The sequence below is a fragment of the Artemia franciscana genome, chromosome 11 (genome assembly GCF_032884065.1).
Source record: "Artemia franciscana chromosome 11, ASM3288406v1, whole genome shotgun sequence".
Lineage (NCBI taxonomy): Eukaryota > Metazoa > Arthropoda > Branchiopoda > Anostraca > Artemiidae > Artemia > Artemia franciscana.
This window is the reverse complement of record NC_088873.1, coordinates 36,118,705-36,145,030: the sequence shown is the minus strand read 5'-3', so window position 1 is coordinate 36,145,030 and position 26,326 is coordinate 36,118,705. Positions and strand designations below refer to the sequence as shown.

The window sequence follows — 26,326 nt, the reverse complement described above, 5'->3', positions numbered from 1 at the left end:
CTTCATCATGTTCAACAACAGATTCATGATAGGCCTATTTTAGTTGAACAATTGTAGCGCAGGAGCATAGGCTTACGTGATATGATATTTACCCAGTTCTCGCCCTCATGAAAATGGCCCCAAAATGTATATTCTTACACAAAAAAAATAAATAGCTGAAACATAAAAATTGTCAAGTATCATCTATTTATTTAAATCTTACAAAAAATCTAGATGTCAGCTACTACACACAAAATTCGAAAACACATTAGCGAGGCTTTTTCGAGATAATTTAAATAAGTCACTGCAATCTAAGTTGTGAAGTTAACTGAGATATTAAGCAGTAAATAAATACCCATATTTCATATATTGATTGTGGAAAGATGTCTCGAAAAGCCAAACTATCTAGGAATCTTTTGGCAATGAAGGTATGACTTTTTTTGGTCAAGTTTCTAAATTAGGCTAGGCTTACATTTATTAGACTAGGGTAAAACTCCTAGTAGATAACTGTATCTGACGTAATTCAGTTGCATATGAACTCTTCTTTGAAAAGTGCTATAATAGCAAGTGATGGTGCAAGATTTGACCTGAAATAAGCCTATTAGGTTTGGGCAAGATAGGTCCATCCAGTCCTCACACAACTAATCACCATTTTAGTACTTATATTAGTGGTATATTATATTATATTATATGGTATAGTGTGTAAATGTATGACCATTCAACTTCATAAGGAGACATGTTTAGAAAACAATTCTTACTTCATAATAGCCTATGCAAAATAATCTTATTTAACATATTTTCCAGTTGGAGAACCTTTATCTTCACTTCTGTACTTTTTTTCCAGTTCTTTTTTAAGAAATTCATAATTTTTCACAATAGCATTTCATTCAATTTTGAAAATTTGGCTAAACACACTTAATGCCATTGCTAAAAAAAACTTTGGTAAAATTCTAGTTAATTGACTTCTTGCTATCTTGGAACGGATTTAGGTTAGGAAAATGAAACTTTCAGGGATGGGTCTACAGGCTAAAGTATGTCCCAGGAAGGTATTTTGAAGTACCCAACTCCACTCCTTCTCCCTCTAGAGAGCCCTGAAATTTGCCTACATGACAGGGTTATACCTATTGAAATTTTGACAAAACAACATTTTACCTGAATTTTCAGTTACTAGTTGCTTTTTCTCTGCCTTTAGTTCTGAAAATGCAATTCCTGTTATTTGAGTAGAATTTTGAGTCATATCAATGCTTTTTTTTCAAAATTTAGGAAATGTATTTGCATATCTTTAAAACCTTATAAAATGGCATTGAGCAAAGTTATGAAGCTGAAAACAATTTTGTTGTACTTCAATTAAGCAGAAGATCTATTTTTCAAGGTTTCACTTTTCATAACAGACATATTTTTAAAAGTCATTAAAGGTCAGGGCCCTCTAGAGGGAGAAGGAGCATAGATAGGTACTTCAAAATACCTTCCCAGGACATACTTTAGCCTGTAGATCCATCCCTGAAAGTTTCATTTTCCTAACCTAAACCCTTTCTGAGATAGCAAGAAAAAATTAACTAGAATTTTACCAAAACTTCTAGAAACTTTGTGTGGCAAGGGTTCTGTGATCTATAAAAAGTTTTATAGGATGGCATAAAATGCTTATCAAAGGCATGGCTTTTTTCAAAAATTTCATTACAGAAAAAAGAAGTGAAGATAAAGGTTCTCCTTCTGGGAAATATGTTAATTAGAGTTATTTTGTATATCATGAAATAAGAAATGTTTTCTTAACATGTCTCAAGGTGGAATGGTCATATATTTACACCCAGTATAGGTCTAGATTAGAAGTCATTGAGAAGGAAACATATTAAGAAAGAATTCTTACTTCATAATATGCAGAATAATAGTAGCTAATACATATTTTATGCTCTCTGCTACTACTCCCCCCTTAATATACAAATATATAGCCAAAATTAGATGTTTTCCATCCATTTTCCTAATTCATCTGTCTTGTTTCAATTGATGTACCTATAAATTGAATCAATTGACAAAACAAGAAACAGAAAAACAAGAGTGATGTGTTGCAGAATGCATTGGAAATACATAGTCTAGGCTAGACTATATTTGCACTTGAGGGGGTGGAATAGGGATCAAAGTATAGTAGAGTTGCATTCAAAATGTGTTAGCTAAGATTATTCTGGATAGTATGAGTTTAGAATTGTTTTCTTAACATGTTTCCTTTTCAACAGCCTTAGATCACTCCAAACCTTTATTATAAATATTGTACAGCTTCACCATTAGATTGATTTAAATTTTCTGAAAAATAAAGTGATTAATTTAAATGTCTTATCAGTAAATAATGTTGAATATTTTAAATATAATTTTAGTCAACAGTGGATTATAATCTCTGACAAACATAAAGCTTGCATCTTATCTTAGAAAATGCAGTCTAATCTGTGATGCCAGGTTTTAAAGTTACAACAGTTTCTAAATCATAAACAGACAATCTTACACATTTAATCCAAAACAAAAGGTGCAAAGCAGAACAATTTTATTCAATTGGTTAGGCTGTAGGGTAACTTTTATTTAAATGTAAATGATAAACAACAGGTTTTCCATGATTTTAGTCCCCAACTATCTAAACATGTATAGAGAATGTCCAAGATTAGGAGCCTGTTATCAATATTTAGGAAATGTATGTTTTAGTCAAGATGTTTGTCCAAGATTAGGCACTGTCCAATGCCAGGGGTCTTTCCCAATATCCATTCATTGCTTGAATTGTAGCACATCTGTTTGTTTATAGGGATTTGCAACCTGGTGAATTACATCATGTCTTAGTGAGATAAAGAGAACAATCAGGCAAATAAACTATTTAATAGTAATAATTCAAAGATGTGGATAAAATGAAAGAAACATGAAGTTTTTTTCTTGTTATTGTGTAAAGTGCTTAAGTGAATGAAACTTTAATGAATGAATCAAGAGTCTAAACCATAGCCTGGGAAGACTCTATAAAAAGTCAGTGCCCTTTGGAGAAAGAAGAGGTAGAGTTAGGTGTTTCAAAATGCCTTCCCAGTGGACCATTAATTCTCTGAATCATTTCTGAGTGTTATTTGCCTAGCTTAACCATTCTCCCCAATAGTAACCAGCCCCTAAACTAGAATTTTATCATAAAAGAGACACCACTGGTATCCTCAGGGAAGGAGGGAGGGGAGTACTGTTAGTAAACTAACATTAAAGTATTGTCATTAAAAACAGGTACAAATGCTTAGTATCACTAGAATTACCTGGGAATAAATTGGCATTTAAATAAGCTTTTCAGACCAAATCCTTCTAATTTCAATATTCCACTGCTTTAGCAACTAGGAAAACCTGTTAGAAGCCAAAAGGATCCTTTTTGGATTCCAGATGATGTTTTTCAGGAGAAGAAGCCCAAATGTGATGTTAAAATCAACCAAAAACATGGACCATTAATCAATCTTTTTTTTTATCAAAAAATCTTACTGTGGTGTTACTCCAGCATTGGTCAAAATCAAAGCTCCCAGGACAAGCTTGTCAATGTATACTTAGCTGTGTTTTCTATCACAACAGAGAAAAATCCTCTGAATAATCTTCAAAGTAAATAAAATAAATTGATCCATCTACTTTTCATTACAGTTCATGAAACGATCCAAAGATGAAACAGAAAGACAACTTGATGATGCTGAGCGGAAAGAACTGTACAAGCAGGAAATAACTGAAGAGATGATAAAGAATGGGTATGTACTTTTTTTTATTGATTAAATAAAAAATATAAAAAGTAAAGTAGCCAAAGACTTTCACTATTGAAAACCACACTGGAAGGATATGATTATAAAAGCAAATTCATACAATAAAGAAACAAACACAGGAGACCACAAAAACCTTAATAAGTGGCAAGGTTTATCAACATGGTTTGATAAATGACATAACAAGTGAAAATAAACAGAAACAGGAATGCAAAACCCATGAATATGGATACAAAAAAAGGTCAATGTTTTGACTAGATTTTAAGCTGGGGATGAGCTGTTTCAGAAGACCTATGAAACGTCTGGATAGTGACTGACAACAACATCACCAATAAATGATGGTATGATTATAAAAGCAAATTTATGCAATAAAGAAACAAACACAGGAGACCACAAAAACCTTGATAAGTGGCAAGGTTTATCAACATGGTTTGATAAATGACATAACAAGTGAAAATAAACAGGAATACAAAATCCATGAATATGGATACAAAAAAGGTCAATGTTTTGACTAGATTTTAAGCTGGGGATGAGCTGTTCCAGAAGACCTATGAAACGTCAGGATAGTGACTGGCAACAATATAGCATTTACAAACAGAAAATTATGGTTGGCTGAAGTTGTTTCACTGTTGTGAAACAAAGTGAAATTTTTTTAAGATATCAATAGATGCTTATATATCTTATAGTCAATGTGCCAAGGCAGGTAAGGACTCAGGATAGCTGTATAAGTATTTGAAATCTTAGCCAAGGAGTAGAAACGCTTTAGGGAAATAGTTTCCTCACTCTGAGCCTGGCAATCAAATAATACATGCTGAATTGTTTCATCTGTTGAGAAGCAGACACGGCATAAAGGGAAATTAATTTCAGTTGGTAATATAGCACAGTATGTAGTCTAGTATGAAATGGGAGTAAAATTAGTTGAATAAAAAGCCATCATTTATCTTTATGTTTAGAATGTATCACTTGTATTTGTAATGTTGATGTTAATATGGTGTACAACAAAGCTATTTGTTGTGCAAGATGGTGGCGTCTGGTTTTTGCAGAAAATAAATAAGTCAAACTACAATCATGCTGATTTTAAAAATTAGCATTTAATCATTTGGGACCAATGCCTAAATAATCCCTAAGCAATTATTAGCAAAAAAGATGTAGCATATCTATGCAAGTGAAGCTTGGGATAAAGGGGGAGCATCTGCGCAAAGGCCTTCTGTCATTAAATTCTTTGACTGATTATGATTTTAATAAGGTGTAGTGTGTCTATCCTTTGTGAAGTACTTAATGTGCTTTGATTTCAGGGATCTGTTATGCTAGCTTCCTATTTACAATAAACAGGCTCTGAGATCTATTTTTTGTGAAACCAAAGATGGTGGTTTCAATTATTGATTGCTGAAACCCTCCGATTTTAGGTCTCAGATTTGTAAGCTTGTTTTATCTAAGTTATTATTACTAATCAAAAGAGGTAGAACATGTCCATAAATGAGAAGTTATAGTTAGGGGAATCTCAGAGGGAATCCTAGACTCAAAGCTGTAACTATAGACCCCCCACGAATATAGAATGAGAATTGCCAACTGGTTTCAAGTAGGTGCAATCTGGGCCTCAAATTTAGGATTGATAACCCCCAAAATCCTTAAGTTCCAGTTTTGCAAAATCTGAGCACTATAATTTGTAAAATATAAACCAAATCCGTTCTCATTATGAGTTTAGAAGTTGTAATATTAGCCTCAGGTTTGTAATTAACAAGCTCGGAAGGCCTCAACCAAAATTAATTAAAAACAAATATCATTTATTAGAAGAAAAATTGCAATATTAGCCTTAGAACGGTAATCAACAAGCTCAGATCTTCTTATAAACTAGTTTTTGTGGCAATCAAACATTGTTTGTGAAAGATGTACTTTTTGTGTTTTTATCTGAGACAATCAGGTTTCTGGGGATAAATTCAGAATCATTAAAGACTATTCCATAAATAACACCTGAAATGCTTTGAACCGAAATAGGGACAGTTTGTCTGTATATACAGCGTTAGGGTGGGGAGGGGGTGTCTGGAGGGAGAAACAGGCCAAGGACTCTACTTAGGAAAATCCCTTCGTGGTTTTGATTTCAGCAAGGTTTAACCTATCCACCATTAAGGGAGTATGGACTTGACATGTTTTCAGTATCAAAGGCTATTTGCAGAATAGGTAGGCCTGCTGATGTGTTTTGATTTTGGGAAATCATACTTTATTCTTAATGATCAATATTTAATTATTGAAACATTCCATATGTTGCATGTCAAAAGAGGTACAACGTGCTTATTTTTGCGAATTTGAGGGTGGCTGAGTTGATCCACCCATGGTTCTCATTTTGAGCCCTTCAGTTATAAACATCAAAAATCCTTGTATAATAATGGTTTCTATAAGGTTGAACATTTCTATGAAAATGTGTCAATTAATCAGGTGCTTTATATAGGCTATTTACAACGTTTAGAACCCTTGCTCATGGATCTATACATATCATGTCACCCCAGAGACACATCTATTGAGTATCTCAACAATTCTGATTAAAATTACTAACTTGAAATTTTGTCCGATTCCAATGGAGATTTTCCTAGGGAAAATGGTGTGTTAAAGAGATGCTCTCCTTGATAACTCCGACCCTTAAATTTGAGATTATGGTTTCTGGTAGAAGGAACATTGTACAAAGAGAACACTTTCCTAGATTTGGTGCATATAAATATTGAATATCCTAACAGAGAAATTCTAAATGTTATCTTTTTTTTTTAGAATGAGAGTAACAATAGAGCCCAGTTACAAAATTGTTGAAGATTTAGTATTTGGTCGTATGTCTTTTGGTGGGATGAACCCCGAGGTTGAAAAAATAATGAAGAAGGCAAATGGTGAACCAGTTGAAACTGAGATAGAAGCAGATATTTCCAACAGTGAAATGGCTGCAACTTATGGCTCCCTTGTGGCAACAATCGGTAAACGTTTCAACAAAGGCAACAGAGCTGCAGTTGAAGCTGAGGAAAAATTCAGACCAATGAGACCGGGGTTCAAGAAAAACAAGGAAGGAGGAGGAGCTGGAAAGGACCCATTGCATAGGAGATACAATAGTAACGAAGGATATATCCATAAGAAAAAGCATGGCAACAAACTAAAGCAAAGGTTTAATAAGAAACAGCAAAAAGGAAATCATGGTTTCACTGGTGTTCTTGGAACCTAACACACATCCCTTTTTATATTATTGTTATTATGTAAATAAAACTTGAAAAATAGAATTCAAATGCGCTTTTTCGTATTTTGGCCCCCTCGCTATAAAAAATATTATAGGCTCTCCCTCTTAAAGGTAAGGCATGTAAGCATACCTGGGGTCGATGATGGTGACAGTTGTAGTGTTATTAATAAAAATGACGACAATGAAAGGATAAAATAGCCAAAGAGACTTTGATTGGATTGACTGAACCTGGAAAATGAAATGATATTTCAAACGCTATGATGCCTGCCACTTATGGCTAAATTTCAGAAACAGTTGATGAGTCTGTAGTAAACTCAAAGATTATGTGTAGCTTATAAGAGTGGGAACTAGCGCCAGTGTCGACGAAAACCGCCAACGCTATCTAGTGTATGCTGACACTTGACATTTTTCCCAGTGTACTAATAAGAATAACTAACTAATTAGCGCAATTAATAAAATTAGGGTATAAAAACCCTAATAAAATTAGGGTTATCAGTAATAAATGTCTGATCTCAGTTCCTGACCAAAAAACGATTACAAAACTTGAAAAAATGTCAAGAGTCGCCAAACACTAGATGGCGTTGATAGTTTTTTTTTCGATAGTAGCGCCAGTTTCCACTCTTACAAGTTACTTAATTCTCTTTGGGTAAACTGTTAAGTTGATAAAATAAAGATAGCAAAGCTTCTGCGGAAGCAATGGAAAAAATCAGAGCTATAAGATTGACATTTGGAAGAAAAAAGGGTGTTTTTTACCTTCCTGGAAGTCATGACATTGGTAGACTCGAGGATGACAATTTGAGAGAAACTTTCATGGAACAATTGAATATTCAACTAAGAAGTCTACAATGCAGAAGATGGATTGAACAATTTTGGAAAATAGGTTGTGAAATAGTAGATTTCGAAACGCCACCTGGAATATTAGTGAAAATGCTCTAAGTTTAGTAGAAAAGAGGAGGTGCTTGTACAAGAAATATTTGAGTGATAGATCATATGAAGAAAAGAGGAATGTAGGGAAAGTAGAAAAAGCATTAAAATCTAAATTAAGGAGGTGTGAAATGGAGGCCATGAATAAAATGGCTGAAGATCTAGAAGATACAACCAGACAGTATAATTGGAAGCATACCTGTATTGTATTGTATTGTCATGCTAAAAAGGTGAGAGGTACCTGTCCTAGCTAGAGATAAGAACAGGCTGCTATTAGTGATGAGGAAAAAATTGAGGGAGATGGCTAGAACATTTTTAAGATGCGCTAAATCATGGTAAAGTCACAGGAAATCCTATAAAAAATAACAAAGTTTTTTTTAGACACTTTGGAAGTAAGGGAAGATTTATTTTGCAGGAAAGAATTAGAGGCAATACTCAAAGAATTAAAAAACAATAAAACCGTAGGTATTGATAGTGCGGTATATGAACTTCTGAAATATGGAGCTTGTGAAGTCAGAGATAAATTGCTGGATATTACGAATATGGTTTATGAAAAAGAAGTACTTAGCAATTTTTAGGAAAACTTTAATTATACCCTTTAAAAAGTAGGTGATAAAAGTGAGTGTGATAAGTATCGAGGCGTTAGTTTGGTCTCTGTTGGAAGCAAATTACTTGATATGATAATGCTTGTAGGCTTACAGGTGCCATAGATAAAGTTTTGAGAGAATAGATAGTGTTTTCATATTTAGAGATTTGTCCCCTTTTGTAGGATTTCTAGGAATTACACGGGACTTTTTTTTTAAAAAGAGATATGGGATTATCCACGGTTAATTGATATATCTAGGGACTTTTCTTGTTCAAAACTGAGATACTGGGGATTTTGAAACTCAAATAAAGGATTCCTGTTTGAACGTTTTATACATAACACTGAAGAATACAAAGTTCAAATGAAGTTCTCTTTAGAATTTTGTGCTCCCATCTCAGCATGAGCTATCTCAGCTAAGCAAGGAAGGGCTCTAAAGGAGTTCAAAGAATTTTGCAACTCCGCAACATACTCTCACCGAAGCAACCATAATGGCTTTCATAAGAAGGTTGCGTGGAAAGACTGCTTGAAGGCAGCCTTGAAGCTGTATTTCACGAATATGATTTTTGATGATCAGACTCATGACTATGAAAAGGTCTTGAAACGCTTCAGAACCCTGATGAAAGCATAATTTGAGCTAATGTCTTATGCTTTCAATATGTTCAATGACTTTAATTGTTTGTTCGAGATCGAGGATGGCTTGTTTCATCGGATAAGACAAGAAGCATTAGAATTAGTCTCAACATTTGCCAGTAACTTTATCAATATGTCCTACGTAAGGACCCTTTCAAACATACTGAGATTGGATGAAGGAATGTGAATATTTTCCACATCGACAAGTCTACCCGGGAATGGAAGCATGTGACAACAGGACTCTATTTGTAAGTTACCCATTGATCAACCCAAGAGAATTGGAAATAAAGCTGCTCGAGACTTTCTGAAGTAATTTCCCAAATGCAAACACGATTTAGGTTTAGAGATGCTATTTTTGAATTTGAAAGAGTATTGGTTCCAAAGTTGGCCAGAGAGCAGCTTGAGACCTCTATCAGCCACATCAACAAATCTGGCATGCCCGGATGGGAGAAAGCAAAGATTGATGCAAATGGGATATGCCAACCCACGATCGATCTCGCAGAAAATCAGGATCCCAAAAATGCGTCAGCTAAAGAATACTAGGGATACATATTGAATCTGAAGTATGGTGCTGGAGATGTCCGTTTTCCGATTTCAAAACGCTGATCCGATGGTGATTGACTCTTCCCTTTAGCATTGTTGTAGTCAAGAGGCTATTCAAGCTAAAATTCAAGCAAAGAAGCTAAGAATCGTGAAGTCCAATGCTGCTTCAGATAAGGCAGCTTTACTGGTGTCCCATTCCTAGTGTTTTTTTTTTCTTTGTGAATAGTTAATTTAAGGATAAATACAACATTAGTCGAAACTCCGTCTTAGTTGCGATTTTAATGCGGAGATAAATATTTAACATATTTTTCTCGTCGCTCACTATTTTGGGTTTCCGGGACGTTGCTTCTCTTCGGCACAAGCAAATACCATGCCCTGCAATCCCATTCACGTGGGTTTCGTCTAGAGAACGCTCTGTGTGAGTGGAAAACTCCAAAACCGAGCGCTACTACAAATAAACCCAAGCTCATGGGAGTGGCCACTAACCATGAGTCAAGCTCGTGCTATGGCATCCATACCAAAATCGAGAGATTACGGACGAGGTTGTACACTTTAGATTCCTGTTTTTTTTTGTTTTTTTTTCAAGTTGCTGAATGATGTGTGTTGGTGACGGATCAAGACTTTGACCCTTATTTTCAGCTTTCTTCATTAATTGCAATTTACATGTGATTTAGAAATATTCGCAGTCGTTAATATTACTACAGCTTGACAAAAAAAAACTTGTATCCAATTATCCATGGGTCCAATCGAGGGAGCTTTTGAGTGGAGATACCTCGAATCTAGGTTCGATTGTGAATATGCCTAAAAGTCAGCCCCTATTTGGCATTTTATACAAAAACGGAATGGAAAAATGCCAATTATTTTATAATGGAGGCAGGTATTCTGTGGAGTGGCAGAAAAAGGAACCGAAGATGTTCATTTTTCCACTAGATTCAATCTTTGTAGAAAGTGCCAAATGGAGACTGGCTTTAAGTCCCGTGTGACTGGCTGCTTTACTTATGAATGAAAAAGTAAAAGCCCTATTAAACAAAGCGGAGAACTGTACAGTTTAGCGAATGGATTCTATTTAGAAAAAAATATTTATTAATACAGAAACAGCACCGTGTTTCATGGATTTATTTCAGATGAAACATCATGATATTTCCAGTAAAAGATAAATATCAACTGAAAACGATTGTTTTATATGATTATATGACATACATGCTTTTCAAATTGAAAATGTTATTCAATCTGTATGATAAAACCTGTGATTGCCGTACGACAAACCGCATGGATTTGTATATTTGTTTGATTACACCTTTAACACGAACAGCAGGGCAGAACTTATGAGGGATTTTTGTCGGGTAAAAAGGGATTTTCTACTTAACAGATGGGATTGAGAGAAAAAAAAAAGTAGAAACACTGAGAAGAACAGTATGTTTTCTTTGGAAGAGGATAGGATGCGTCGACTTAATTTTCACTCTGCCTGAGTCATCAGACACCTTTAGTGCTTTGCTTTATAGATTATGAGTGAGCCTTCGATTCAGCCGACAGAAGAGCTACATCAAAGGTCTTATCCTTAAATACATTAAAATAATTAGTGTTATTATTAAAAAAGGTAAAGAATACGGTATTGGACTTTAAAGTCCCTATCGGCGGTGCTTATTTTCGTTTTGTGGCCTTTCAGACAGAAAGTGTAATGGGAGGATGGGGGCCAGCTATCCTGTGCTTTCGCACGCCCTTTCTGTTTACTTTTTAAAGATTTCTGAAGGTACCCGTTTAGAGCTGGGTCGACTTTGGCTAAGCTTATAGAGTCACGCCATGGAATCAGGAGTTAACCTGGGTTGCGTTTTGTCCCCATTTATATGGATCATTTTGTTAGACTTGTGTCCTAAGGAACGCGGCAAAGGCTATGGGAGAGCATGGAATAAATTAGAAAAGTACAACTCTCCTAACTTAGACTATGCTGATGACTTGAGAGTCCTACATGAAAATTTTAGCAAAGTTATTGATTTTGTGGAAGTTTTGAGAGCTCCTGGCATAATTGTAGGCTTGATAATTAATGTTAAAAGTTTAAGTCGCTTAGACTGAGAATAAGTGTAGGTGACGTTGGGTATCGAGAAGATGATCAAGTGGATAGCTTCACTCACCTTGGTAGTATTATTAGCAAACATGGTAGATGCGGTGAAGATGTTAAGAGCAGTATACTCAAGGCACAGGGTATTTGTTTTTACAGTTGGAAAACGTTTGAAACAATAGGAAGATAAGTCTGCAAACCAAGATTAGAATATTAGAAGCTACAGTGATGACAGTGGTCAAGCATGATTCTGAAACGTGGCGCTCCGAAAGACGAAGGTTTTATTAGATGTTTTTCAGAGGAATTATCTATGGATTGTTTTGGGTACCAATCTGGCTGATTGTATTTCTAACAGTAAGCTGTGCGAAAAATGTGGTTCTATTCCGCTTTCTAGGGGTGTAATGAGAGAAAGGTTGATACGGTAATTTTTCAAACCACATTGGCCTGCTATAATATAAAGAAAGAAACGATCAAAAATGGAGTTTTTAAGGCCAAACAAAAATACTGAAAAATACGCAAAGCGAATATTTCGAGAGGACAACCGCCTCTCTCTTCAGCGCGAACAAAAAATATATTCAAGGAAATTGCCAAAAAAGATAAAGAAAAAACCAAAAGCAAACGCGGAAAATCAAAGTAAAAAAAAACAAAACAAAAAATTAAAAGATTAAAAAATTCAATTAAAGGCAAAATTAGAAGAATTAAAACCAATTAGCTAACTACCATAAAGCGAGCTATTCACAAATTTCCGCGATTTGCACAAAATCAAAAAATTTGAACTACCATCGACGGATACTAGCGAACAACTGTTGTTCGCTAGAATTCGTCGATGGCAGTTCAAATTTGTCGCCTTTTGATCGTTTTCTTTCATCGAAATTGCCAAAAAAGACAAAGAAAAAACCAAAAGCAAACGCGGAAAATCAAAGTAAAAAAAAAAAAAAAAAAAAAAAAAAAAAATTAAAAGATTAATAAAATTCAATTAAAGCCAAAATTAGAAGAATTAAAACCAATTACCTAACTACCATAAAGCGAGCTATTCACAAATATCCGCGATTTGCACAAAATCCAAAAATTTGAACTGCCATCGACGAATTCTAGCGAACAACTGTTGTTCGCTAGAATTCGTCTATGGCAGTTCAAATTTGTCGCCTTAAAAACTCCATTTTTGATCTTTTTTTCTTTATAATAAAGGTTGAGATGGCTAGGACAAGTTCTGCGGATGAAGGATCACAGATTGTCCTTTTCGTGCAGCTATTTAGAGCTAAACAAACAGCAGATCGCCGAATTGGGTGGAATCTCAATGACAATCAATAATTTCAAAATAGTATTACACTTGCGATATTTCTCTCTAGACAGTTTTCTTAAAAATCTGTTTTTTTTTCAAATTTCCACTACTGTGGGCCATGATTTGTTCTGTATTTAATCCATCACCGCAGCAGAGATAATAGGGATTTTGGGACCACACAAGTGCATGTTTCTAACCAAATTTAAAAAATTTCACGACTTAAAAAAAAATGAAATCCCTCTGCTAAGAACTCAAAATCAGAAGGAGGCGAAGAATCTATTGTAACCAGAATAAAGGACATTTTCTTTCATCGAAAAGTATTTCCATAGTTACACACTTAAAAAAGCACATTATTTTAGTAATGCCTAAATATATTTTAGAAAAAAGTTCATTTTTATCTTATTTATTTTTTTATACTCTAAAAAGGGCTTAAATATACGTTTAATTACTTACACAGAAGTATAATGAAAGTGAACTAAAACCAAGTGGTTGTGGCATCAAGCCATGGCTAATTGTAGAAAAACCCAAGACAGATAGTCCGAGTGAGTGAGAGGCAAATCTGGCATAAGCCCTTATTAAAATTGTATAAAATTATGTCAGTTCATTTATTAATAGAAAAGTCTATATCATCCGTCCATGCGTCATTCGTAGGGTAGAACTAAGATAGATAGTCATAGAATTAAGGGATGAAAGAATTGGATTGATTTTGGGTGGATGCGTGATGGACACTATCCACTGGATTTGTATACAAAATCTGCGATTGAATTCGCTTGGACTCACAGGCGAACACGGCAACACTGCTGTAATTTTTTAATCCATAAAACCTTTATTTAAAAAAAGGAAAACAAAGTATCATTCTTTATAACATGACATTAATAAGGTCAATAGCTATTTGTCATACTTTTCATCTAGTAGTTTGCGCTTCGAGTTGGAGAACACTGTTTATAGCAGATGCTTTTGGTCCCTGCACAAGTGACTGCATTAATTTCTACAACAAAGATAGAGGAGTCCTGATTTATCTCGATGTTTATCTACAATACTTTTATTTACCAGCAAGACGTTATTTGAAAGAAAATAACCTTATTTTTCCACAAGGTAGTGACACTGTCGATAGCTAGTCGTTACACTTGTGGGGATAGTCTGCACTTCGATTTGAAAGACAATGTGTTTGAAGCCAGAATGGTGACCCCCTATTCAACTGACTATCCTACCCAGTTTCTGAATCCATACTTTTCTTCGAATTATGGACTCCTATCAATGGTTTAACAATGACATTATTTAATAGCAAATGCAAAAATATGAAATTAAAACATGATCAAACAGTTCCTGGTAACGAACTGTAGTAAGGAGCGACCCGGCTCAATAGTAAACGAAACTCTAAAAGTCGGAATTTTGATGCTAATAGATACATAAAAAGAATTGGATTTTCATGCTGATTTTAAATATACAAGTTTCGTGAAATTTAATCTCTGTCATCAAAAAGAAACACCCCCTAAAAGTCATAGAATCTTAACGAAAATCACACCATTACATTCAGCATATAAGAGAACCCTATAGCAAAAATTTGAAGCTCCTATCTACAAAATGTGGAATTTCGTATTTTTTGCCAGAAGACAGATCACGGGTGCGTGTTTATTTATTATTTTTTTATTTTTTTTCCAGGGGTCATCGTATCGACCAAGTGGTCCTAGAATGTCGCAAGAGGGCTCATTCTAATGGAAATGAAAAGTTCTAGTGCCCTTTTTAAGTGACCAAAAAAATTGGAGGGCACCTAGGCCCCCTCCCACGCTCATTTTTTCCCAAAGTCAAAGGATCAAAATTTTGAGATAGCCATTTTGTTCCTCATAGTCGAAAACCATAGTAACTATGTCTTTGGGGATGACTTACTCCCCCATAGTCCCTGGGGGAGGGGCTGCAAATTATAAACTTTGACCAGTGTTTACATACAGTAATGGTTATTGAGAAGTGTACAGACGTTTTCAGGGGGATTCTTTTGGTTTGGGAGGTTGTGTTGAGGGGAGGGGGCTATGTGGGAGTATCTTTCCTTGGAGGAATATGTCATGGGGGAAGAGAAACTCAAGGAAAATGGCGGAGGATTTTCTAGCATTAATATAAAAAAAAACAATGAAAAAATAAACATGAAAAAGTTTTTTCAATTGAAAATAAGGAGTAGCATTAAAACTCAAAACGAACAGATTATTAAGCATATGAGGGGTTCTAAAAATACTTTAGCATAAAGAGCGAGGTATTTAGGAGGAGATAAATACATCGCACTTTATGCTAAAATATTTTTAGTAATTTCAACTACTTATTCTACGGCCTTTCTGATTCAGGGGTCATTCTTAAAGAATTGGGACAAAACTTAAGATTTAGTATAAAGAGCGAGGTATTAACAAGGGGACAAACCCCGTCATATACATAATAAAAATATAAGAATATAAAAGTTTGTTACGTAAGTTGCTAATTTATAAGTTACGTATATTTTTTACTAATAAAAACGTTCGTTAAAAATTAAAAGTTCTAGTTGCCTTTTTAAGTAACCGAAAAATTGGAGGGCAGCTACACCTCCTTCCCCACTCCCTTATTTCTCAAAATCGTCTGATTAAAATTAAGAGAAAGCCATTTAGCCAAATGGAGAATTAGTATGCAAACTTCATTTTAATAATTTATGTGCGGAGAGCCAAAATCAAACATGCATTAATTCAAAAACGTTCAGAAATTAAATAAAAAAACCTAGTTTTTTTTTTAACTGAAAGTAAGGAGCGACATTAAAACTTAAAACGAACAGAAATTACTCTGTATATGAAATGGGTTTTCCCCTCCGCAATCCCTCGCTCTTTACGCTAAAGTTTGACTCTTTGCCACAATTCTAATTTTCAAAACAATTAAAAACTTTAGCGTAATGAGCGAGGGATTGCGGAGGGAAAAAACCCATTTCATATTCAGAGTAATTTCTGTTCGTTTTAAGTTTAATGTCGCTCCTTACTTTCAGTTAAAAAAACTAGGTTTTTTTATTTAATATATTTTAGAATTGAAAGTAGTTCTGTCGATAGCTATTCATCATTTTCATTTACAAGTTTGTACTCGAAGACAAACTATTTGCAGCAGATGTAGTTCGATTCGTATTCGAGTAACTATAATATATTCTACAGATAACTTTGTATAGGGACTTTTCAAGTCTGAATTTCTGTCATTGTTTATCTACAACAGTTTTATTTAATGACAAATACAAAAATTTCAAATTAAAGCATTGTTTTTACAAATGACACTAATATAATATAAGTAATATTGTCGGAAGTTATAATTCGTAATGATTTGATAGTTGCCACTCGGAGTTGGAGACAAGCTATTTGCAATAGATATCGTCGATCATTCTCCAAATGACTGCAATGTATTCTACACTTACGTTCGAATCTGGACTTTTTTTTTCAGAGCCGAGGTTCGGTCATTGTTTATTTAGTGATTTTATTTAACAACAAATACAAAAATTTTGAAATTAAAACATTCATAGTTTTATACATGGTACTAATATTGTCGATAGGTTTTCGTCATATTCATTTGATAGTTTGAACTTTGAGTTGAAGATAAACTATTTGCAGCAGATACTGTCGACCCCTGTCCGAGTGACTGCAATATATTCGGTCCATTCTGAATGAGATGCTCCAGGGCCTTTTGAATACTTGGATCCGTTACAGATGCTTGTGTGCTTTGAACTGCTTCGACAGCAGGTTTTGGTGGGATATATTCTCCATTCGGTCCAACTTTACCAGAATTTATAAACTTCAAAACTCGTTTCTGGATTTCCGTGACTGTCGGATTCGTGGGAGTAGCACCAGGGACTAAGTTTGCTAAAAAAAAATATAATAAATTGGCGATTTTAAGTTAGTTTTCATCTGAATATCCTCCTTTTGATTGACCGTTCGTCACAAATTTTTAACATGACTAATAAATATTGCTTTTTCAGGAGAGCAAAAAACTCAATCATGGCCCCATATGCTTGGATAAGTTTGAACTACTGAAAGTCAAAGAGCCAAAATCATCATATAGGAATAAAAGCTACTCCTATGATTGGATCTAAGACAGAACCGTATTACTATTTTACGAAAATTTCGTAATTAAAAAATTGGCCCTTAATCTGACGAATAAGCAGCGGAGCATTTAGATCATACCCTTCTCCGGGCATAACGCCATTCTAAATTTTCCTATAATTTCCTGCATTTTCATAAAATTTTATTATTTTGTATTTTATAAGTTGTTGTACCTTCGCCACCACCCTTCTCAAGAAATCCTTATTACATTCCTGTCCTCAATGTATCTAAATTTTTTTTTTCTTGCTATGGTAGTTTTATTGTATGACCTTTTTATGACACTAGAACCAACAGAAATAAACTTTAGTGTCAAATTACATTTTATAGTCACGTTTTAGTACCTTCAATTCCTTGCACAGATTGAGAGGGTGCAAGGCTACTCCACATCAGCTAAACCTTCTTAGCCCCCCCCCCCCTTCGAAAAACTCCTGCTAGCATATCTGTTCCTAATGAATCTAAAATTGTGTTTCTTGTTTTAACAGTTTAACTCTTTATAAAAGTAGAATTCACAGAACTGAACTGTGTGTGCAAGTACGTTCTACAGGCATGTTTTAGTACCTTTAATTCCTTGCACAGATTGAGAGGGTGCAAGGCTACTCCACATCAGTTAAACCTTCGTAGCCCCCCCCCCCTTCGAAAAGCTCCTGCTAACATATCTGTTCCTAATGAATCTAAAATTGTGTTTCTTGTTTTAACAGTTTAACTCTTTATAAAAGTAGAATTCACAGAACTGAACTGTGTGTGCAAGTACGTTCTATAGGCATGTTTTAGTACCTTTAATTCCTTGCACAGATTGAGAGGGTGCAAGGCTACTCCACATCAGTTAAACCTTCGTAGCCCCCCCCCCTTCGAAAAGCTCCTGCTAACATATCTGTTCCTAATGAATCTAAAATTGTGTTTCTTGTTTTAACAGTTTAACTCTTTATAAAAGTAGAATTCACAGAACTGAACTGTGGTGTGCAAGTACGTTCTATAGGCATGTTTTAGTACCTTCAATTCCTTGCACAGGTCCAGAGGGTGTAGGGCTACTCCACATCAGTTAAACCTTCGTAGCCCCCTCCTTCGAAAAAAAAATCCTGCTAACAAATCTGTTCCTAATGAATCTAAAATTGAGTTGATTGAGTTAAATGATTTAAATTAAATCTAAAATTGAGAAAAAATGATGCAAATAATTCGGTCAAGACCTCCGCTTGACCGTCCTCAGTGCAGAATAAAACTGATAAAAATATAAGAAATCAAACCTTAAAACAAACCAGAAAACTAAAATAGGATGACTCTTTCTGAATAACGTTGAAAGGTTAACTGAATAAAAAACACAAGTCTAAATGGCATTTCACAATTTCATCTTACGTAAAGCACTCTTAAAGGCTGATCGCTTTCCAGGTGGATTATTATAAGAGATTCTTTTTGATTGCACAACATAATTTTGTGGGTGTACGTAAAAACGATCAGAAAAACAATAAACCCCAACATACACCCTTTCACCAGTACTCAGAAAGGGTCATCCTATTTTAGTTTTGTGTTTTGTTCTAAGGTTTGTTTTTTTATATTTTTATCAGTTTTATTCTGCACTGAGGACGGTAAAGCGGAGGTCTTGACCGAAATACTTGCCAAATTTTTTCAATGGCTGTTTATTGTCCTCGTTTTCTTCCTATCTTCGCAATTTTATTTTTGATCATGATTAGCCAGTGTGATCTCAGAAATTATTTACAACTAGCTTACAACCAAGTCTGTTCTTACTTATTTTGATTTGTCTAAAAAACCCGCCAACTTTATTAATCAACAAGAATTTTTACAGTATTATAGAGTAAAGAGAATTCTTCCAAATTCTCTTCATTTCCGCCTAAATCTAGGTACGCTATCCGAAAGGCAATTAATGATAGGGTTGGTTTTCAGTCATTAATCCACATTTAAAAAAGAAGAAGAAAAAAAAGGCGCCTTTTTCTTGGTAATACAATTTCAAAAACTCGACATTTTCTACAGCAAAACCTTTCACCGACATATTTTCAGCAGATTCCTAGAATAGCTCTTTCCGCCACGACTTCTGTATGGCCAAGGCTCGTTTATCAGAAAAGTTTGAAAAATTAAAATACGAAAAATTTCAGAATTCCAGATGTTCCCTACCTAGATTCTGTCCTGGTCCGGCCATTGAGAACCTATCTTCTAAAGTTCTTACACCGGAAGACACCCACGTGTTTTCTAATGGACCTAAATTTTGCCTAGCTCAAACACAAGTGAATTTCTCGGAGATAGTCTCCAGTGTGGAAGCGGGTATATTTGATTCAGGTAGTGCTGCGGAAAATCCAGATTTACTTCGAGGAGAGGTGATTAAGAATATTCTCGATTTCACTCGGTATTCCTTAAGGTCAAAAAATCAGGAAACACAAATTCTCAAAAATTTAAGAAAAGACCCACACATCATTATCACCACCACGACTGATAAAGGAAATAAAATTATTATCCTTGATAAAACTTCATATAATAAAAAGTTACAGATATTTTATCCGACACCCATACATACGAGCCCAGAGATTCAGACCCTACCGACAAGTTCACCCGTGTAGTTCGAAAGGAGCTAGGAATTTTGCAAATTGAAAGACTTATTACTCCACAAATGTATAAATTATTTTATCCTAGAGGTTGTTCCGCTCCTAAATGTTACGGTCTCCCAAAAATCCACAAAGATGAAGTTTCTCTACCCCCAATTGTGGGTTCTTATAGCTCTCCAACTGCCAGATTGAAAAAATGGTTGTCAACCCTTTTTCGCCCCCTTATGCAAACGCAAACTTCATATATTAAAAATATAGCTTACCTTGTCGAAAAATTAAAAGCCCTTGATATAAAAAAAAGATACAATTTTGGCCAGTTTCGATGCCATTTATATGTATACATCTCGTAATATTAAAAAATGTAAACTGGCTCTTCAAAGAAAATTAGAAGATAATATTGACCAAATGGACTACAAAACACTGGACATGGAAACTAATATGCGTCTCGTCCATCTTTACAATAGTTCCTCCTCGTATTTCCGATATAATAACCAATTTTTTACCCAAATCATGGCTCACCGATGGGTAAAAGCCTTTCACCATTTTTGACAACTTTCTATATAGAATTCATTGAAACCTCTGCTTTGAAAAATTTTCCTCTGAAACACCGGTTCTGGGGTCGGTTTGTGGATGATATCATTTCTATGTGGGATCATGGAGAGGAGTCACTTAACTCCTTCTTGACTCTTGGAAAGTTCGTCGGGGTAGGTATGAGGTATCGTGATATTTTCTTAAATAATTAGTTTAATGTATTTTCAGTCTATGTTTGTTGCTGTATTTTTTCACTTGTTTTGTGTGTCACCATGGCCCAATTGGGCTTTTCTTGTGAATAAATCTATCTATCTATCAATCATAGTCTCCGAATTGAATTATATGAAGGACATACTATTTTGCAATGAGTATCCCATAAAAATACTTGAAACCATTATAGACAAAAGACGAAAAAAAGCAGAAAAGAATGCATTAACTCCACAAACTCCAACAGATATCGTCCCATTCGTAGGTGATCAGAAACTTTTCACTGTTCTAACCCACTTTTCAAAATTAAGTAACAAACTGAGAAGAATCCTTAAGAAATATAAACTTAATGTCACCTTTAAAAATTCAAATACGATACAGATCTTTTTCAATAGCGGTAAAGATAAAACCAGCCCCATTTTGGATAGTGGTATTTGTAGGATTCTCTGTCCTTGTGACTGTTTTTATGCTGGAAGAACCCAACAGCAACTAGGGGAGAGGTTATCGTCCTCAATCGACAAGGCCATGGGGCTACGCCAAAGGCCTGAGATTTTATTCCACCTTGGCTCAACATCTGTACGACAATCCACACCATTTCATTTTATTTGACAACACTTCCATTATTACCCCCGTAAAAGGTCTCATGCAAGTTTTCAGGGAGGCAGTTGAGATAAAAAAGCACATTCACCGAAAGTTAGCTCTCAATAGAAACACTGGAGAAACTTCTTTAAGTCCCATTTATGATGAAAATTGTTTTTCTGATCGTTTTTACGTACACCCACAAAATTATGTTGTGCAATCAAAAAGACTCTCTGATAATAATCCACCTGGAAAGCGATCAGCCTTTAAGAGTGCTTTACGTAAGATGAAATTGTGAAATGCCATTTAGACTTGTGTTTTTTATTCAGTTACCCTTTCAACGTTATTCAGAAAGAGTCATCCTATTTTAGTTTTGTTTTAAGGTTTGGTTTCTTATATTTTTATCAGTTTTATTCTACACTGAGGACGGTCAAGCGGAGGTCTTGGACCGAAATATTTGCACAATTTTTCAATTTTTCACTGGCCGTTTATTGTCCTCGTTTTCTTCCTTTTCTTCGCGATTTTATAATCAGCGATTGTAGAAATTCAGGAGAGGTCTCATTCGAAAAAAAAAATCATAAGCTCTAATGGACTTCTTAAGAGCCAAGAGTAATGGGGGGATAATTAGGCCACCTCCTGCGCCATACTTGTCCCTAGGGTCAACCATGGCGAAACATGGGGCGATATAACGATTTCAAAGTAGTAATTTTAACCAGTAAATTCGAAAAATAAAAAATGTCTCCAAAAGTAGTTTGATCAGCATATAAAACAAGGAATTGATCAAGTTCCAAAATTAACTTTTTATGATTAATCACAACATCATAAATAGATAAACAGAAATTGCATTATTGCATAGCTCTGGTATTGACATTAAAAAAAGAAAGAAAAAAGGCACACATGAACAAAAACCTTTGTTGAAGAAAGTATAAGAGCTAAGTTCAAACTCAAAATAAACATAAATGAGTCAGTATAAAAGGGGTTCTCAAGAGTATTTGAATTATCCTTACTTCATATCTATCTACATTAGTTCTGCCCTAGGATGGATGAATGATAGTAACATGACTCCAATTAGTCATGGCTCTCAACTTCATGAAATCACATCATTTTTATACAATTCTGAAAAAGGGTTATGCCAGCTTTACCTCTCACTCAGACTATCTGTCTTGGCCTTACTCCAATTAGTCATGGCTCTTAACTTTTTCATTGCTGTCCACCAAGTTGGTTTTAATTCAAACTTTAAGCTAAAATTTCGATTAAACTTAACTGAGATTGCGCTTTATTTTCGATTAAGATTGCACGAGCCCCTTTAACATTTTGGACAATTTTCTTATCTTTTTAGATTGTGGACGTTGCAGTTTATGTTCATTTGAAAAAAAAAAGAAAAAAAAACTTTTTTACTCAAGTGCAGAAGAAGCTAGCTGGGCCTTTCTACCATGATATTGATAATGAAAAAACGATTTTTAAAATATCACCATTTTTAAAAATCAACTATGAGCCTTTGGAAATTCCGTGGCCTGATATATGAACAGCATTATAGTTACTACAAATGTGATTTTATAATTATTACAGTCACACTATAAACAAAGTAAAACAGAAAAAAATATCTCAGACCAGGCGAGTATCACTTCAGAGTCCCCCTCCCCAATAATTTCAAATTTTCAAAAACTTCTTTAGTTAACTATCTTAACTATCTTTAGTAAAAGTTTAACTACCTTTTAAATTTAAAAGAAGTTTTTTTTTCTCAAATGAGGCATACTTAACAGAGACATATTTTCGAAATGGCAATATTCTTAAGGATCTACTAGTATTCTAATATAGTTTAATTTAATCTAGTATACTCTCGACATGTGAGAGAGCCCTTCAATTAAGATCTGGCTAAAACGCCAAGCTAGCATATGCACTGAATTGAGCAGCCTAGCACTCTCTCCACATATGGCAAGGATTGAAGGGACAGTAAACGTTACTATGTAATGTACGAGCACACTCCAGTGCATTTCCAACTCTTCATCTAACATATTGAGAGTTTGTAACCACACTGTTAAGTCCAGTCCAATTGAAGTGTGCTGAAGTTCAGAAATCTAGTACCCTCTCGATATTTGGAGGGAATGAAGGTACTAAACACGTGACAACTGGACCACGAGCTGATTAGTCTGGCACCCTCTCAACATGTGAGAGGCATTGTAGGTACTAAACACGTGACTACGGGACCACGAGCTGATTGGTCTGGCACCCTCTCAACATGTGAGAGGTATTGTAGGTACTAAACACGTGACGTGAAGGTACAAAACACGTGACTGTGGGACCATGAGCTGATTACCCTGGCACGCTCTCAACGCGTGAGAGGCATTGTAGGTACTAAACGCGTGACATGTGAAGGTACTAAATACATGACATGTGAAGGTACTAAACACATGACTACGGGTTCACGAACTGATTAGCCTGGCACCCTCTCAACATGTGAGAGGCGTTGTAGTCACTATTAAAGCAACTTCAGAATGCGTTCGTACTCTTGTGCCAAACTGATCCCCTCAGTATAGACTCCTGCCTTAAGTCAGAACTATGTAATCAGATACATGCAGCATGAAGTATTGGCATAACTCATACTACTTCTGCTTCAAAATTACCTCAGACTTAAGCCCCCCTGAGACCAGTCACGGTGAAGAATGATTCATATCCATCTCCCCTTTTCCCCCCTAAATTCCCGTTTCACTAACCTCCAATGAAATATACAAGGACTCTAGAACTCTACAATCCTATCACAGCCTTATCCAAAACGGCCTGGCTATTCTTCCTCGTATCTGATAAATACAATTGCTGACTTGAAGGTGTTAACATTTTACTAACCTGGCAAAACTGGCGCAACAAGAGACGCAACTCTAGCAGGATCCTCACCATACTCTGTTCGAATTAGATTCTCTCTTTTGTCCAACAGGTATTTAATCACTTTGTCATATTCAACCAGTGTCAAAGGACGATTTTCTTGCAGGAAATTCATTATTAACTGAATGCCATGAGGATGACCATCGCCGGCAGCATTAACTACTCTATCGCCACCGACATTAGGTGGTATGTCGCGACCCCCGCTGACATTAATTGCTCTATTGTGGTCATACGGACTTCTATCTCTACGAGATCGTCGATCAGCTTCTTCAATTCTAGCAGAAACAGGATTTCGTCTTCGAAATGGGCTTCGTTCTTGAATTCTATTTCTCTTTTTGAGAATACTCTCAATGAGCGCTATTCCGTCTTCTTTTTCAACATCCCGAAACTCTATAAAAGAAAAGTATTACAAACTAAGCATTGATTGCAAAACCAAAATGTGTATTGCGCATTTTCATAATCTTAGAGGATAGCAAAAATATGTTTTTCTGGTTCTTTTGCACCGAGAATTAAAACTGAGAAAAATTACAGCGTGCAGTTGAATAATTACTGGAATAATTACTTTAATTATAGCAAAAACTCTAATTGTCATGGCTAATACCGTCATATGACTGTCTCGTCTAAAGACTGTAACTGCCTTCTGTCATGTTTCTGAAATAATAACCAAAGAGCGCATGATAAGCCGTTCTCAAAAGAAGCATTTGCAGGGGAACAAAAGGTAAATCACACTTCAATCCTTTTGATAATCATTTTTCTGTTGATCTTCCCTTTGAAAACAGCTTAGAAAACATCTCAGAAATATGAACATGTCAAATAATATCTCTAGGCCTGACAAAAATAATATAACACATTTAATTCTTTAAGGGAATTCTTGAAATAGAGGTACAACCGAGAAAATCGACAAAATCATTGAAAAAGTCTAAGATCCACCCTTCATATCGGGCAGGGCGATTTCTACTTTATATATTCCTTTTTACTCTCAGGTAACGAATAATGATGAAGTATTAGAAAAGTCAAAACATATAGCGAGCACTTTTTTATTTACCTTACTTTGCTATTGGCCCTGATTTATTGTTTGGTTAATCGGTGACATGTATCTTTTTATTTATTCCAATCCGAAATAAATTAATGAATCTCCCTTTTCCTATGATCTAAGACATACTAACAGTAAAATCATACTAATATAAATTTAGCTAACGCTGAAACTTAGTCTCAACTTAGAAACTTGATTAGGTTTGACCAACAGAACATTTCAGGAATGCTCTGATTTGTGAGTTCAGATGGAAAATTTTAAGCTTAGAATTTGCTTAGTTTTCTATAAGTTCCCGCAAGAATGTTTTCCCTGGTGTAAATAGCGGTTTATTGAAATGTAGTATAGTATCATGTACTATATGTATGTATACATGTACACTAAAATTATCAATTAGAAAAAGCATATAAAGTGCTTAAAAGGTTTATGTTATATTTATATGTAACAATTTAAACTCAATTCAAAATTCAATTCAGATTCACAACAATTTATTTATAAAAACTAAGTTTACTTATTAACTTTTCTAAATTATATTTCATAATTTTAAGCCATACATAGATTGAAATCAAAAACGAATTTTTGCTGTTCTAATATTACCTACGTATATATACAAAATCGAATGTATGTCCATCTGTGTATGTATCATGTATGCATTACATCACTGTTCATCCGATCGCCAAGAAACATTAAAAAGTTTCTGAGTACACTCTTGCGAAGGTCTTAGATATAAGCCCCTCTCCCCGAAGGCCCTCTTAAGACTTTTTTGGGGTCACTGAAATTAGAGACACCTCACCAGAAATACTGACATGTCAGCTACAGAGATTTCGAACTTGGTCGGCAAACACAGCAGTTTTACCTACTCCTGCTGTGATTTTACAGATGGTGCCATAATTTTCCATTTGGTTATATAGACAGCATTAAAATAATGCAGCATTAAAAAATTTGGGCTAGTGACGACACTGCAAGAAACCATTAACATAATAAACAAAAAATATAATAAAATAAATAATGATAATAAACAATAATAATAAACATAATAAAATAAATAAACAATCTTCTAATTTCTTCTGTCAAAGTAGCATCCCTGTATCACAATTAAATTCTTTCAAGAAGGCCTCTGATCATTAGGAACATTTCTGAGAGTATCAGCGATGGTCCTTTTCCGTTATGACACATAGAGAGATAGAGATACGCCAGTGCTATTGATTGGACGTCGAATTGACGTTTTAGTTGCTTCATCCTGTTTTACTCGGGTAGGTAGTAAGCCTGTCGCTCAGCCCCGTGACAGCAAGAACCCACCCCGTTTCACCGTAATGCCAAACAAAGCGTCAATTCACTGGGCTACCACAGGTTTCTGGCACATGTCTGAGGAAAATGTGATTCGCTTTCGCAGAAACGCCACAGTCGTAAACCAGTGAAATTGAAGGACACTTTTTACAACGGAACCAAAGGAAAGTAATCTCCTTTTCTCTTTGATAGTATTTTAAAGCAGAGCTACTAATAACAAA

The 26,326-nt window shown here is 35.0% G+C and overlaps 2 protein-coding genes across 4 annotated transcripts in view; one reads left to right on the top strand and one right to left on the bottom strand.

The window, feature by feature from the left end:
- The first annotated feature begins 236 nt into the window (after positions 1 to 236).
- LOC136033150 (M-phase phosphoprotein 6-like) lies at positions 237 to 6,976 on the top strand. The gene is made up of 3 exons (XM_065713801.1): positions 237 to 407; positions 3,613 to 3,713; positions 6,483 to 6,976. Exons 1-3 carry the CDS (start codon positions 363 to 365, stop codon positions 6,919 to 6,921), a joined length of 585 nt encoding a protein of 194 aa, XP_065569873.1. The 5' UTR covers positions 237 to 362; the 3' UTR covers positions 6,922 to 6,976.
- A 9,412-nt stretch (positions 6,977 to 16,388) lies between these two features.
- Positions 16,389 to 26,326, bottom strand: part of LOC136033149 (nuclear receptor coactivator 5-like) — a 48,362-nt gene continuing 38,424 nt past the window's right edge. For all 3 annotated transcript variants that reach the window (XM_065713798.1, XM_065713800.1, XM_065713799.1), the window contains exons 9-10: positions 23,753 to 24,178; positions 16,389 to 16,802 (exon numbers count right to left, since the gene is read on the bottom strand). In XM_065713798.1, the coding sequence (XP_065569870.1) occupies positions 16,480 to 16,802; positions 23,753 to 24,178 (749 nt within the window). In that variant the 3' untranslated portion in view covers positions 16,389 to 16,479. The remainder of the gene's footprint in view (positions 16,803 to 23,752; positions 24,179 to 26,326) is intronic.

Bases quoted from the DNA above. Each gene is read 5' to 3' on its own strand.
- LOC136033150 (XM_065713801.1), top strand. From the start codon at position 363: ATGTCTCGAAAAGCCAAACTATCTAGGAATCTTTTGGCAATGAAG. The intron at 408-3,612 runs GTATGACTTTTT...TTTTCATTACAG, and splicing joins GGAATCTTTTGGCAATGAAG to TTCATGAAACGATCCAAAGA. The intron at 3,714-6,482 runs GTATGTACTTTT...TTTTTTTTTTAG, and splicing joins GAAGAGATGATAAAGAATGG to AATGAGAGTAACAATAGAGC.